The sequence below is a fragment of the Melospiza melodia genome, chromosome 4 (genome assembly GCF_035770615.1).
Source record: "Melospiza melodia melodia isolate bMelMel2 chromosome 4, bMelMel2.pri, whole genome shotgun sequence".
Classification (NCBI taxonomy): Eukaryota; Metazoa; Chordata; class Aves; order Passeriformes; family Passerellidae; genus Melospiza; species Melospiza melodia.
Genome location: NC_086197.1, coordinates 84,250,072 through 84,266,272, shown reverse-complemented (window position 1 = coordinate 84,266,272; position 16,201 = coordinate 84,250,072). Strand labels below are relative to the sequence as shown.

General features: G+C 41.9%; 1 protein-coding gene across 1 annotated transcript; it reads left to right on the top strand.

Moving 5' to 3' along the window:
• The first annotated feature begins 278 nt into the window (after positions 1-278).
• On the top strand, positions 279-15,000 carry SELENOO (selenoprotein O). Its single transcript, XM_063155419.1, has 9 exons — positions 279-787; positions 2,077-2,280; positions 3,258-3,438; positions 6,467-6,597; positions 6,961-7,241; positions 7,588-7,738; positions 9,488-9,673; positions 10,711-10,867; positions 11,531-15,000. Exons 1-9 carry the CDS (start codon positions 279-281, stop codon positions 11,720-11,722), a joined length of 1,992 nt encoding a protein of 663 aa, XP_063011489.1. The 3' UTR covers positions 11,723-15,000.
• Positions 15,001-16,201: the final 1,201 nt, after the last annotated feature.

Below are 16,201 nucleotides of genomic sequence, written 5' to 3'. Positions count from 1 at the left end.
CCGGGCTGTCCCCACGGCCGGGCTGTCTGTCCCCACGGCCGGGCTGTCTGTGCCCACGGGCGGGCTGGCTGTGCCCACGGGCGGGTTGTGCCCACGGCCGGGCTGTCTGTCCCCATGGGCGGGCTGTCTGTGCCCACGGCCGGGCTGTCCCCATGGGCGAGCTGTCTCATGAGCGGGCTGGCCCCACGGCCGCGCTCCCTGTGATGGGCGGGCTGTGCCCACGGCCGGGCTGTCCCCATGGGCGGGACTGGCCGCAGCACCGCCCCCGGCAGGGCCGCATGGCCTCGGTGCTGCGCAGCGCCCGCCGTTTCGGCCCGCGGCTGCTGCGGGCGGCGTCGGGCCCGGCCATGCAGCGGCCCGAGGGCGGCGGGGGCTGGCTGGGCGCGCTGCGTTTCGATAACCTGGCTCTGCGCTCGCTGCCCGTGGACGCCTCGGAGGAGAGCGGCCCGCGGGCCGTGCCCGGCGCCTGCTTCGCTCGGGTGCGGCCCAGCCCGCTGCAGAACCCGCGGCTCGTGGCCATGTCGTTGCCGGCGCTGGCGCTGCTGGGGCTGGAGGCGCCCGCGGCCGACCCGGAGGAGGCCGAGGCCGAGGCCGCGCTGTTCTTCAGCGGGAACCGGGTGCCGGCGGGCGCGGAGCCCGCGGCTCACTGCTACTGCGGGCACCAGTTCGGCAGCTTCGCGGGGCAGCTGGGCGACGGCGCCGCCATGTACCTGGGCGAGGTGCTGGGCCCGCGGCGCGAGCGCTGGGAGATCCAGCTCAAGGGCGCCGGCATCACCCCCTTTTCCCGGTAAGGCCCGGGCGGTGTGCGGGGAGCACGGGGACGGACTCGGCGGCCCGCAGATCGCATTAGCGAGGGGCTGGAGCCCTGCTGAGGGTCATTCCCTGAGGCAAAGGTCGTCTCTTAAGCCCTCGTGGTTATTTGTTTTTTGTTTACCTTTGGCAGCAGCGAGTGTAGTGCTTAAACGCCAGGTCAGGAGGTGGCAAAGTTTTCCACTGGGAAACAAGAGTGTAACTGCATCTCACTGCATCGTTCAGGTGGCACATTACTTCTGTCCCTGGTTATCCTCCAAGGATAACCCTGGTAATCCCTGCGCTTTCTCCCTTTGGGAGGATGCAGGCCATGATGACAGTGGGGAGAGCAGTGTGTAATTGCTGCCCACACAGATGGTATTTGAATTTGGGCGTTTTGGTCCTGCTGGTCCTTCTTTCCACTCTTCCCAGCTGTGGGAAGCAATAGTGGAAAAGTCCCCAGTTTTGGCCAGGCATACTGGCCAAATCCCTGCAAGGGATGGGTATCTGCATTAGTCACATTAGCCTTTAAACACTTTAAATATTTCAGCTGATTTTTCCCACTTGCATTTCCTGTATTGTCTGTTCCAGCCCTACAGTCTTGGTAACACTAGTTTCATGTATGTGGTCCTTTGAAGGCCTTCTTCAGGTCTGTGAGGGTTAAGGAAATCTCAGTGAAAGTCCCAGATATGGCGGTGGCTTTGTAGGTCTGCCCTGGGCAGCTCTCCTGCTTGCCTGTGGCTTTGGAAGTGCTGGGAGTATGGGCTGAGAACCACCTGTGTCTGTTCCATTTGCTTAGTATCCATTAAATAAACTAGTTTGTTGTCTGTCTCTTTAGTTTTTTTAGTGTAGCTGTTGTGCATGCTCATATTTAGGACCACATTTCTAGATTGCTTACCCAGAAAGATTCAAAATAATATTTTTCATTATATTTCATTTAATGAAGAGGAAACTGCTGAGTTGATATACAATTAAATAGCTATAGCTGTCCAAATAAAAAAAAATTAAATAGTATTGCATCAATAAAACAAACATAGTTAATGATTAGAAGGGATATGTGTGCCTGGAAGGTTTATTCTGTTATGTGTGCTCTTCATTGCAAGTTGTTGTGTCCATCTAATTGAACTTTAACAGAAGTTTGAAGGTCCAGCTTCTCACATCTGCCGCTGCTTTTTGTGGCACCATGGACAGAGTGTGTTTCTCCTAGGCTTTTATTTCTCTGCTGCTGCAGAGGAGACAGGAGTTGGTGCCTCAGAGGCTCGTCCTGTCCGTGTGTCCCTGGTGCAGGCAGGCGGATGGGCGGAAGGTGCTGCGCTCCAGCATCCGCGAGTTCCTGTGCAGCGAGGCCATGTTCCACCTGGGCATCCCGACCACCCGCGCCGGCGCCTGCGTCACCTCCGACTCCAGAGTCCTTCGGGACGTCTTTTATGATGGGAACCCAAAACATGAAAGGTGCACAGTCGTTCTGAGAATAGCCTCTACATTTATAAGGTAGGAGCCTATTCTGTTGATCGGTTTTGTTTTGTTTATTTTCCTTTAAAACGAAGCAGTCTTCTAAAGTGTGTTTCTCTAACAGCACCGTTTGTGTTTCTTGTTCTGGAGGCTTGGAACTTCTTTTGCTGGGCTGTAGGAAACTGCTTTTCTTGCTCAGCAGATGGCATGGGCTGCTGTCTTTGCACAGAGACAGATAAATACTAGGAATGCTGGCCTGGTAGAAAGAAGAATTAAGTTCTGCAGACTTAGGAGAAGAGATTTTTCGTGTTTATTCCTGTACAGAATACATGATTTTTTCTTTTTAATAGTAGTAGTAGTGGTGTATTATACCTCCATCCTTAATTCCAGTTCTAATGTAAAGTTCTGTGAAAGTGAAGTTCTGTAAAGTTCTGTGAAAATTCTACTGAGTTCTGTGAAAGTTTGGGGGTACTTTCCCTGCCTGAGAAGTGTATGAGGTTCCTGCTCCAGCAGAAGCTATTAGGCATTTCAGGAAGTTGCATTGCTTCCTCTAAGGTTACAGAAAATTAGAGGAAGGTGAGGTATGAGGAATATGTGCTTTCATATGTATGTGTATATTTGTGTGCATTCCTGTGTGTTTACATAGCTGGAAAATATATTTGGTATGCTTGATGTACAGTCTAGTATTTAAAATAAGTACAACTTCTACATACCTGCAGGATAAAAATTTTTCAGTAGGAGGAGTTGTAAGGAACTTTAATGAGCTGCTGTTGAGTACTGGCAGAGTTGGTCAGTTTAGGTCCATGTGGATGTAGGAGCTTCCTTTCACCAAGTCACTGAGCCTCACCAGGTTCAGTGCAGGAATCTTGCAGGTCTTTTCTCTCAGTCACCTAAGAATTGATGTTAGGAGATGATGTGCTGTTACTGCAACAGCAGTAAATGTTTTTATTACATGCAATATCAAATTATGTTAATAGTATCAGATAATTCTCAAACATGTTTTCATTTTGAAACAGGTTTGGCTCTTTTGAAATTTTTAAGCCCCCTGATGAGTACACAGGACGGAAGGGCCCCAGCATGAACCGAAATGACATTCGAATACAGATGCTTGATTATGTGATCAGCACTTTCTACCCAGAAATCCAGGAGGCTCATTCAGACAACACTGTTCAGAGGAATGCTGCTTTCTTCAAAGAGGTAAGGAAGATCAGATTCTCTTCATAAATCCATACCAGTCGTCTTGAGGAAGTCCATCTGCAGGCACAGATGACTGGAGTCAGCTAGAACTTTGTATCACTCAAATGTCTGAACTCTTCTTTGAAGAAAGCACTCTTAGTAGACCTTATTGATGAAAACAGTGTTGATATTGATCTAACCAGTGGAAACAGTGTAACCTTCCTAATGGTAAATCACGATTTCCCTGCTTTGGGGGAGCTTCTGAAGGCTTGTCTCCATTTTCTGGGACTGTCTTAGACTGGGAGAAGGAGTTCTGGCTCTGACTGTCAGATGATGACTTGATGGTGCTGAGACATTACTTGCAAGGCATCATTTTGTAAAATACTGAGATGCTGAGTCTCATTTTCCAGATTATGAACAAGAATGTTGTCTGCAAATCAGTTTAACTTCAGACTTTAGAACTGAAATGTTAAAAGGCAGTTGAGCACTTTTATAACTGGCCAGCAAACAGAGTAATTAAAAAATATCAGTGTCTAATACTTGACTAGTCTATCTGAAAGCTGTTGTGGTGCTTTGAAACCTGAAATGATCTGGTATGGACTGAGGGAATGGCTGCAGCATGATGCACTTTCATACCAGACTGATAAGAGCTCAAAACCCAGACTTGACAGCTGACATTCCAGAGTTTGGTTTCTTGCCCTTTTTTTTTTTTTCTTTACCACAACCTGTGCATACTTGCATTAATTCTGCAAAGCCAGCTGTGGCTTGGTTCACCACTATGTTCCAAAGAATTTAACTCTTCTGGACAAGTCCTTTGTGTGTGAACAATTTGGTTTGATGAGGAGAGCTGTGGCTTGTCACTCACTCTGTTGTGTCCAGCTCTGTAGTGGTGGCATGTTTGCTTCCGGATGGAACAGAAGTCATGGGACTTGGGATCATTGTGATGTGTGTGTGTGTGCTCAGTCCTGCCTCTTCCTGCTTTTGGCTGCTTTTCCTGGCCCAGTTACTACTGGTTTCCTTCTCCTTCCCCCCACCTGTATTCCTAGCATCCTTTGCTTGTTTCCCCAGATCCATTTTTTGTTTGTTGTGCTCCTCGTGCCACCGCCTATCCCCACTCCATGTCTGTGCTATCATTGCCTCCTCATGTTTTCTCTCTCATCCTTAGTGGAGACTTCCAGACTTTCCTCCACCTGAAAATCACCCCAGTCCTTTTTTAATTGAACAAACACATCTATTTACAGGGAACTGCTGTCACTTCAGCTCTATCTTGTTTTGTCATTCTTTCTGCACTGTGGAGGAAATGGAGAAAAAAGTACATTGCATTGCATGTGATTGCATTTCACAGCACTGCCTAGAAAGCAGACATCATTATCTGTACTTCTCAAATAATTTGTAGCTGTTTTCTAAATTTAAATGAGCATGTCCTTCAGCTGACAGTCTCATTTATACACACACCATACTTGCCTTCTGGTTTGTCTAGCTGTAGAAAAATGTTGATCAAAAATAATAAAGGTTAAAGAGGATGCAGAGCTGTCTCTTCATTATCAATATACTCATCTTTGAGTGTCACCCAAGCTTTAGTTGCTTTTGGGCACTCTCATCAGGGGGATTTCTTTTCACCAGAGCCCTGGTGGCGTGCAGTGCATCCATACAAAGACTGCCTTACCACTGGAGTGCTTTCAGCCCAACCCTGGTGGCCAGGATTTTTTATTTTTAAATTTTACATTTTCCTGGCACAGAGCCGTTGTGCAGGGTGTGCCTCTCTTACTGGGTCATGGCCTAGGTAATCAGTTTTGGACACATGCAGCTGGCTGCTGGCTTCCAGCTGCCCCATGAATCAGCATTCAGGAAAGATGTGTAAAGTACCTACCATGAGAATATTGGAAAAAATACAAGTGTGGGATCTCAAGGTAGACCAAGAGGTTGTGTTTCATGCATCATTTGTGGTTTTCACTGCCTGTCAGGGCAAGATTTGTCTAATTTTTCTTCTTTACTTGACTTAATGTATTTTTTAAAAAAAAAGGTAGAAAAATTCTGTATTTGAACACAAAGGCATAGAAACATCTAATTGAACAATTAGTAGATTGTTTTTTGAACCTTAATGGAATACACTTACATTGCAGCATGGAGCAAATAGTTGTTTTGAATTTCTGTGCATTGTTAGCTGTTTGGGAAGAAAAATTATTTTATCTATGAAAATAATTTGATTTAACTTTTAGTGAATAGCTATACAAAATTTTTACTTACAGCAATTTAATAAAGTATTTGCAACTAGTTTTATTTAAAAACCATGTTAGCTTCTGACTTGTAGATTTTTAGTATTGTAGTTGCCAGGTGGGTTAATGTATTTAAATAACTAGAACTGCTTTAAAATATTACACTATTTATTTGAAGGATGGGGCACATGCAGTGATTTTATTCCATACAAATAGTTCTCAGTTCAGCAGTGGAAAATTACTAATGAAACATGCATTTGGTGAAGAATTGCATTTAAATAAAATCATCATTCTTGCAATACTTTCATTTAATCTTGTAGCCTTATTTCCACTCTCAGAACATGGAGATAAATGTTTATCAGTGCTAAAACCTCTTTGCACTGAATAGGTTTTTTGTGTCAGCACTTTAGCCTCCCTGTAAATCACCCCTACATATGAGGTAAACCAAAAGACAACGCTTACTGATGTGATTTCCTGCCTGTAGTTACTCTTTAAAATTAATATTAGGCAAAATAATATATTAGTATAATGACTACACTAGTATGCAGGTCTGATGTCAAACAGTTTATTTCAGTGTCATGTCCCCAGAGCATTTGAAAGCTGTTCAGTTGACTGGCCAGTCAGGCATGGAAGGAGAGAAGTGGATGCACATGGAAATGGGAGGCATGGAAACAGGAGGAGAGGGGCAAACTGTGCTTAAGATGTCTGTGTGCATAGTGCCAGAATCTGCTTCCACTGGAGCTGTAGAAACATCAGTTCAGGCTAGGAGATACATGGATGTGTTGGAAATAGGTTGTTGTGGTGCCAGATGAACACCAGGCCCTTTCTTTCAGGTGACCAGGCGCACGGCGAGGCTGGTTGCGGAGTGGCAGTGTGTGGGGTTTTGCCATGGCGTGCTGAATACAGATAACATGAGCATTGTTGGACTGACCATTGACTATGGCCCTTTTGGCTTTATGGACAGGTCAGTGGGGCATCACTGTTGGGAATGTGGGTATGTTGTTCTTACTTTGCAGGACAATCCTTGTGTTCATGGTTGCTTTAATACTTTAATTCTAAAGTAGATTTTTGAATTATCTTCACGGCAAAGGAGGTCAAGGTAGTTCTAGTTCTCCTGTAATTCTTCTTGTCAATGTAGTTGCAACTGTGTTCACAGCATCTCAGCTGTTAGACTGTTCTTGTAGCCTGTGGCTTTGGGAAAAGAATCAAGGGTTGTTTCCTTCCAATTTTTTAATACCTAGAGCAGACTAAAATAATAAAAGTACTACTTCTCCCAGTATTGGTGTCCAGGTGAGCAGAAGAATGCTGACAATTTCTTCTCCTGCAGGTATGACCCTGAGCACGTGTGCAATGGTTCTGATAACACAGGGCGCTATGCCTACAACAAACAGCCAGAGATTTGCAAGTGGAACCTGGGGAAACTTGCTGAAGCTTTAGTTCCAGAGCTGCCCTTGGAAATAAGCCAACTCATCCTGGAAGAGGAATATGATGCAGAATTTGAGAAACACTATTTGCAGAAGATGAGAAAAAAACTAGGCCTAATCCAACTGGAATTAGAAGAAGACAGTAAGCTGGTGTCTGAACTGCTTGAAACCATGCATCTCACAGGTTGGTGAACAGCACAGAAGGTGCTTATTTAATAGCCTGTCAGAATCTATTATCAAATCAAAACACAATTTATATCTTGACCTTAAAAGAAAGTAGCCTTGTGCAGCTACATTGTTATCTGGGAGAAGAACAAAAAGCTGAAAACAGTTACCTTATTGTGAGCTGTGGAGTAGTTGTTGCCTAATGCAAGGGCCCCTGTCTCACATTTGCACCCTCACTGAGAGATCAGTTTATTTGCCTCTTTAGAATGGTGACCTGTACTGCTGGGGGAGGAGGTAGAAGGAGGTATGGAAACTGCTTTCCTGCTGATTTATTAGTTGCATTACTCATATAATTATTTTTTCAGCTGGAGACTTCACAAATATTTTTTACTTGCTGAGTGCATTCTCAGTAGACATTGATCCTTCAAAATTTGAAGATTTCTTAGAAGAGCTTACAAGTCAGTGTGCTTCTGTGGAAGAGTTGAAAGTTGTTTTTAAACCACAGATGGATCCAAGGTATTACTCTGCTTAAATGCTTTTGGTTTTTGCTTTTAGTTTCATTATAACCATAATGAACTCTGCATGGTATATAATATCTCACTGATTTTGAGATTGGAAGTGTCACTGTTAAGAAGATGCACCATGATACACACTGTGACTTTCAGCAGTTGGCTCTTGAGTTAAAGTTGTCTGAGCTTTTGCTTGGTCTTTTTTTTCATTTCCTTCCCTGTCTCTGCTGACTTGAGGCAATGAGAGTGCCAAATAATGAAGTGATATGAGAGTATTGTACAGAAGAAATGGGTTTGAGCTACAATGCTGCTGTGTCTTGCTAGTGTACTCTCAGCAAAAAGTCACTTTCAAGTGCTGAAGTTCTGGCCTCAGGATAACCTTTAGGTGGTGTAGTCCATGTCCTGTTTGTTCTGCAGCCCAGCTTCTCTGAGCCTGGAAAAATAATAACTCATGTTCAACTACTGCAGTGACTGCAGCAATTTTTCACTTTTTGCAGATGGGGAAAAAATTAAAGATACTTTGGGTATACTTCTCTCCCTTCCCCCTGCCTTCTTTAAGTAAGTGCTCCATGAAGGATGAACCCACCAAATTTTTCAGCTTTTGCTGTGTGTTGACAGCACAGTACAGAGATAGCTTTTGTGGTAGAGATGGGACAGTATTTTTTAAACACTGCATTCAGGACTAGAGAAACATGAAAAGTAGCTATAGGTCATCGTGATAGGGATGTGACATTTTGGAGGGGAATAGTACTGTGTTAATGTGAGTGCATGACTGATTTCTTTTTTAATCCCAGCCCTTTGATATCACAGATCTAGGCATATCAGATGTGTACATCAGGTCTCAATAGTACTTTATATAAACTCAGAAGTCAAAGCACCTGGCTTATCTCTGCTGACTGAAAGTAGGACAATATAACTTGATATAACGAGTTGTCTATTTTGAAGCCAGGAGAAATGTTTCTTTTGTCCTTTGCTTAAAACTGGATTCACAGAGGAAATAAAAACACTTTGTATTTTGATATGCTGCAACTCTTTGGGTTTTTATTTTACTTTATGCTATGCTGCAGTTATTAATTCAGGAAAAATGAAAGCTAGCATAGTATTGCAAACTAAGGTGGAGCTATTGTACAGCACCAGCTAACACAGTGAAATATAAAAAGATGCAATCCTAGTCAAACCTGCAGCAGAGTAGTCTGGATATTGTGTGGAATTTATTGCCAGAAAGCAGTTCTCATCTGTGATTTAGACTGGCTAACTAAAAAAGTCAAACACAGTGTTGATCTCATGGGACTTAAATGAAGTATTTTTCCCCATATCATTTAGGTTTTTATTAGTACTGGCAAAAATAGGTGTTAAAGAAATAATAAAAAAAAAACCTCCAAACAACAAAACCTGTGAATTCTGTATTATCGTAAAATCTAAATAAGATCAAAATTTTTAAGCAAATTCCTTTTGAAGTTCAAAGGGTATTTTGATAAGAATTGTGCAACTAAACCAGTAATTTTGAAAATCTACTGTCTGCACTTTATATATCACAGGAATATGAATTAAACACACTGAAGAAGGGAGAAGAAACAGTGAAATTAGGATCATTTATAATAAAAGTTGTTTTGCTAATTACGAATGTCTGTCACTTAACCTCTCTAGTGAAATCCCAGTTGTGAATGTTTTTGTTTCTACTTTGATTGCAAGGAGATGGTTCTTGATGAGCAGCTCAACTTTAGTATCTAACTTTGTTTGTTCTTTTTGTTCCCAGACAGCTGTCAATGATGCTGATGTTGGCTCAGTCTAACCCTCAGCTGTTAGCATTAATTGGAACAAAAGCTAATATAAATAAAGAGCTGGAACGCATTGAACAGTTCTCCAAACTGCAGCAGTTAACAGCAGATGATTTACTTAGCAGAAATAAAAGACACTGGAAGGAATGGCTGGAGAAATACAGGTAAAGTTTCTCAGTATTGATATCTTACTATTGATATTGTATTTCTGCATTTTGAGAACAATGTGCATGTCTCACAAAAGACACCAAGTCTCAAATACAGATTAGGAAGGTGAGGAGGGCATGCAACTGGAGAATATTATCTACTGCCATGATCAGTGTCCTTGTTGCTGTGAAAGTTCAAGGTCATCTTTTTACTTTGTTTACTAAATTTTGAAGTAGTGTGAGGATGTAGAAATCCCCGAGCATCAACTCTAGTATGAAAAGTGCTTCACCAGTGTTGATATTGATTCTGACATAGACTAATTCCAGTTGTGAACTTTTAAGTGCTCAGTAACTACAACTGACTGACCTCTAAGCATTCTATCCTTTGAAATTTGTGTTAATATAGAAAGCAAGTATTCTTAATCAAAGAGTAAAAACAGAAATCATGGCCAGGAAAAACAAATATCTAGACTGTTCTAAAGCCTAAAAAGTGTTAGCAGGAGATTTTTTTTTTTTTTTTAAAGAAAACCCCTGAATACAGCTTTAATTTTTTGTACTCTGTGTGTGGATTAGGGCAGATCTTTCCTTTCCTGGCTGTCTGTGATCTTGTTCTCCAGCAGGGCTGATAGAACAAGATGGAAAGTACCTCAAACTGCCTCTGCTGTATTGCATCCTTGTGCTTTTACCAGAACAGCAAACACTTTAACCAATAAACAATATAGAAATACTTGAAAGAAAAGACCTGACTGTGTCAGTTATTGCAGAGCAATGCAGAACAGACCATATCCTGTGTCTTCACCTGAACTTTAGAGAACAGAAAAGCTGTGCTGTGCCACTTCCTTGAGCTGTGTCAGGACCTGCTGACTGTCCCTAGTACTGCTTTTAAACTAAGTGTGTTTTCTCTTCTCTTGTCATGCTGCATTTTATAAACTGAGAGGATTATAGATGATGTAGTATTTTTTAAGAACTGCAAGTGAAGTATCTCAAAACAAGAAAATGTGTCCACATTCTTGGTTCTTGGTAAAAACCAGTCGTTGTCACCTGCTTAATTTCAGAGTCCGTTTGCAGAAGGAAATAGAAAGTGTTGGTAGTGCTGATGCCTGGAACACTGAGCGTGTCAAGGTCATGAATTCAAACAATCCAAAATATATCTTGAGGAATTACATTGCCCAGAATGCCATAGAAGCAGCTGAAAATGGGGATTTCTCAGAGGTATGCTATTACTGCTCTCTCTCTATAGGTTTGTGTGGATGTGTAGTGGTGCTGTCAATGACTGACATTATACCAGGCAAAATTTAGTCTGGACTCTTGGGCAGTAAGGGCATTGGGAATTCACTGCTCAGGAGATCTCTATTGTTTTTATTGTCACTGTAATTTTAAGGTCTGCAGTACAAATAATGGAGTCAAAACTCTGAATCTGAACTTCACCAGCTCTTGTAGGCTGACCTCAGGACAAAGCATGTACACTGCTTTTACTGTCCTGAGAGTGGCTTGGAAGGAAGTTAGGAATTAATTTTCACTTGTTCCTTTCTGGAAAATGTTATCTTTTAAAATTTACAACTTTCACCCTCAGCATCTGGAACATTACATGCAGAATATGGGAAAATTACTTATTTTGAGAAATTATATAAGAATTTGTATTTAATATTTGCATTTCAAGTTATTTGAGCCTGAGTTCCATACACATACAAACTCAGCCAGGTTCAGTTTTACAGTTTGCATCTTATATATATTGTTCATCTGTTTAACATTTGGCTTGTCTGGAGTTCATGTATTAGGTACAATACACTTGCTCATTATTTGGCATGAGGTTCTCCATATCATTTTGTCTTCACTTCCTAAATTCTTAACAACCATGCTATGTTTTCTCTCTAGGTAAGAAATGTACTGAAACTTTTAGAACATCCATTCCAAGAAGCAGAAGGGTTCCAGGAGGTGAAGGAGGATGCAGAAGAGGAGGGAGCAGCTGCTGCAGCTGCTTGTTCTCAGGAGAGCAGAAGCAAACAATCCTATTGCAGCAAACCTCCGCTCTGGGCTTCGGAGCTCTGCGTTACGTGATCTTCATAACTGCCTTGCTTTGTTTTTTGCTGTGAACTGAAGACTCTGATCCTCCTTCAGCAGTGAAGAATTCAGCAAGGCAAACATCAAAGTGCTATTAAGTTATTGAAACAACACTACATTTGGATGCATCTGCAGCAGTCTTCAGCTGTGCTTAATTTGAAGCAATTGTGGATCTTGGAACAGACCAGTGACAATCAACAGCCCATACACATCAGTAATATAAATGTTTAAAGGCCCAAAGTCTTTCCTTTATCCTCACTACAGTGCAAGTCAAAAGCAGTATTTTATCTTGATGTAGGCTGAACTTCAATCATCCAAATGGAATTGTTGTTATGTGAAGACAAAAATAGCAAGTCAGGAATCTGATCTGTTTTTGTCTGATGTCTTAACTAATAGTACTTGTGGTATTTATTTACTGCTTTCTCTATGCAGAAACTTTTAGTCCTCTTTAATGGAGGAACAGATTCATTGTTGCTTGTTTGAAGCTATGTTTCATTTAATTAAGTAGTTCATTTCTTCTGAACCTTCAGATTGGTATTTAATCATTATCTATTTTCTGAGAATCTGTGCAGGCTAGAATTTGGGGCGAGCAATTGAATTTTTTTAAGAGCAGAATTAAGGGAGATTACATACATCTGCACTTGAAAACTTGGTGATGAAATTTATTCAGGTTCAGTATGTCTGCACACAACACCCATAAATATCTAGTAAACTCAGGAGTGCAGTTTGTAACCCAATTGCCTTGGGCAGGATCCATAAGCCGAATTAGCTTGAGCCTTAAACTACCCCAGCACTCAAATCCAGGTGTGTTGTGTATTTATTTCTGTGCTCCTAACAGAGTCTGCCTGTTTGAGAAGTGTGGCAGGTGAGGTACCTGCTCATCACACTGGTCAGTGGGGTTCTTCCAATCCTTCTCTACTCTTGCACTATTTAGTTGGTTTCCATGGTTCTTGAAAATCTTCAAGCTGGAAGTTTGTCATTTAGGAATGTGCTGTTTGAGCTGGGGTAAAAGATGCTGGAGGATGTGGGACGAGAGGAGGAGCTGACTTGCTCACAAGTTATTTAAAATGCTTCACTTGAGGTTCCAGGTGAAGGTTGGTTGCCATTATTGTCACATCATCAGTTGTTCTGTAGTTAGTTGTTACTGAGCTTTCTGAGTTTCTGTTTGTTACAAGTTCAGACACCTGAAAGGTTTGGTTTAATGCAAAGGCTTCTCTTTCCAAAGAGACCACTGTCTCACACTTGTGATTTATGTGTCCTTAAAGAAATTCTTCTGCTACCCCCATGCAAACTTGTTACCAGTTTGGGTTGAATTGTGGTTTTTTTAAGTCTTCCTCAGTATGAGCTGTCAGGAGACATGGAGAACAGCTGGACTGTTGCTTTTCCAACTGTACTAATAGTCAGTTTGTCCTCCTCACTGTCACAGGACATAGGGCATGCTTTGAATGTAAACATTTTCTCTGTCTTGGAGCTGGAGGAACTGATTTGTGATGAACTGTGATCTCTGACAAGCACAGCACTTTCTCTGGGATTTTGGAGTCCTTAAAGAAAGGACAGACTAGGTGTATTACCTAGCCCATGGAAGAATGGTGTAGTTGAAAGAGGCCTGCTGGGAATAATCCATTTTTGTGGGAATTCGAAGCTTTCATTGAGGATTATCCTTCCTTTAAATTTGGGTTACTGAAACCAAACCATTTAATAGAAACTTTAAGAGAAAGTCAGTGCTGGGTAAACAGGATTGCATCAGGGAGGGAAAGTGTGCTGGCAATTTGCAATACCCTTGAGACATCCCCTTGCAGAACCTGTGCTCTCTTACAGTGTGCCTGCTCCACAAGGGAGTAACAGAGGGGGGAGAAGCTGCTCCAAACTGATCAACATGACTGTGCTGATTCTGTTTCTCAGTCTATATCTTTTCTTTTGGGACACAGAGGGGAACAGAGTTTTAGAGGAGCTCTGTCCAAGCTTTTTCCTGACCAAAATGGTGTAAAAAGTAATGATTCTTACCCATGCCTAAAGTATCAAGTCTGTTTAACAGCATTATAATAATAATAATTTGGGGGGGTTGAGTAGATCTCTATTAATAGTGGTTCAGAGAAGGAGAATATTATAACTGTGTGTTTGGACATGCAAGAATTTGGATTAACTACCAAATTACTGTGCACCTATATTGCCAAAATCACAGAAGGAGATACTTTGAAATAATTTACAAGCAATTATCTTATCTTTAAAAGGGAAAATGAATTGTACAGTGAGAACTGCAAACACAGTGCTATTTGCAGCTAAATACTCTTTGCTCACATGTCAATCAAGTGCAAGAGGTCTTGCAATCAATGTCCGGGGTTGGAATGATTAATGCAGCCCCTTGGTGTGCCACTCAGTAAAGTTGTATGTCTGACAGATGTTCACCAGCAGTAGAAACTCAGGTTTTCACATGTTCAGCTGCACTGACCTCCAACTGCTTGGTGCCCCAGGGCATGAGTAACATCAGGGCTTTGTGCTTGAAGAAGCACAATGGTCCAGAGCCAAGTGGAATGCTTGTGCTCTTCCAGCACTCTCATTTCTGCAGGTGGGTCATAGTTTGATCCCTGATGATAGTGAGTCCCTTCTGTTCTTGTTCCTGGAGCAGTGTAGAAGCAGGAGGTTGAGCAGCAGCACAATTATTATCACTAGAATGTTATCACTTAGCTCAGTTCCTCAAGAGAAGGGAGTGCAGCTTACAGCATTTGGGAATCTAAATACTTAAATCATCATTTGCTTCTTGATTTCTACTGCTTGTATTTGCAATAGGTTCTGAAAATAGTATTTATTATTGGCCAAATATTCTGTTTATATAAAAACCATGGAGTTGTGCTCAAAATGAAGTGGTGACTCTTCCTATCAAAAGCTTTCTGTGGAAATACTTGATCAGACTTAGCCTATACCATATGCTAAGCCATGTATGTGGCTATACCATATATCCTGAAGTACCCTCACATAAAATCAAGTGGCACCCAGATTACAAAGCTGAAATGAGAACCTGTTGGAGATGAGTCTCTGGACAGTCTTATGTGATAGTCGGACTCCTTTCATGACTTAGGGTAAGATCTCACCATAACTCTGCTTCATGAGCTTGTAAATCTACAGTTGCAGAATGTTTTAATGTCAGCTCTTATTTTGGAATGTTGTGTGGGTTTGGGGTTTTTGTTTGTTTGTTTCTGAGTTGGGTTTGTTGCTTTTTTTTTTTTTCCAAATAAGTGCTACAGATTTGATTATTTTATTAAAATTAATTAAAATAGCAATTTTAATATTTTTCTTAATGCCTATTTCTTGAAAGTTTTACTGGTAACAACACTGATCACAGATGTGAACCCAACAGGAGGGTTTCACAATGGTGTCACATCCAGTGTATGATCACACAGTCTGAATTCTAAATAATGCTGCCACTACCTTGGTTACATGGTTACATCTTGTCATTTGGCTTCATGCTTCCTGTGTTGACAGTGGGAGGTGTTTAGTGTGCAGTGCAGTTCTCAGTTCCTCTCACCTGTATACAAATGTTGCATTTGGTCCTGCCACTTCCCCCTAACACCTCTCCTTTCCCTCACCCTGACATCAGCTGTGGAGCTGAAGGATGCAGCCACTCTGTGTGCAGCACAGGTACATGCCATGTAAATCAAAGGACATGAGAGGCTGGGATAAAGCTCCAGACAGACATGAGTACAGACTGCTCCATTTTTGTTTGTGCAATTCTTGCAGCAGATGCCTGATTAACAGGGGAGCAGAAAACCAGGGGGAGAAGCCACATTTTCTAAGCTAAGTGTGCAAAATCTCTCTGTACTCCTAGATTAAAAAAAACCATACCCAAGGCTTGATATAAGGTAAACTTTGATTCTGTGTTTAACACTGCCTATATAGCCAAAAAACAAACTGTTTTCCATTGTCTAGACTTCAAGGGATTTCTTTTCATGGCATGTTGCAGAAGTGATAGAATTGCAGCTCTATGAATCATCAAAATCTTGAAAGAATATTCCATTGAAGAAAAAAAAACCTTTCTAAAAATGTGATTGTAAGTTTAAATGTTGCAAGACCCACCCTCAGGGAGCAGGCAGAGCATTTTTGATGTGGCTTTAAATGTTTAGGGGAATTTTTGAGAATTCCCCTAAAACCATGGCTCCCATACAGTGTCCACACAGGCAGCAGAGAGATACCCAGCCCAGCACTTGGCCTGAAGTTATTCTCTGAGTGGATATGTAAGTTCACAAGGTTGATGTTGGGTACATTATGGTGTCACTCTGTGTGACCAGATCCATCCATGTGCCCTATTAGCAAATTCCTCTTGGCACTGTTCTGTAAGAATAATGTAAATACATTTTTGGGTTCTCAGAGGTGACTTTTCTTGGGCAAAACGCACAGGTCTTCAAGAGAGATGCTTGAACATCTAAGATGGAAACTCCTGTATTTAAAACATTCCCCTAGGCTTCCTGTGTAAAATTAAAACATGGAAAT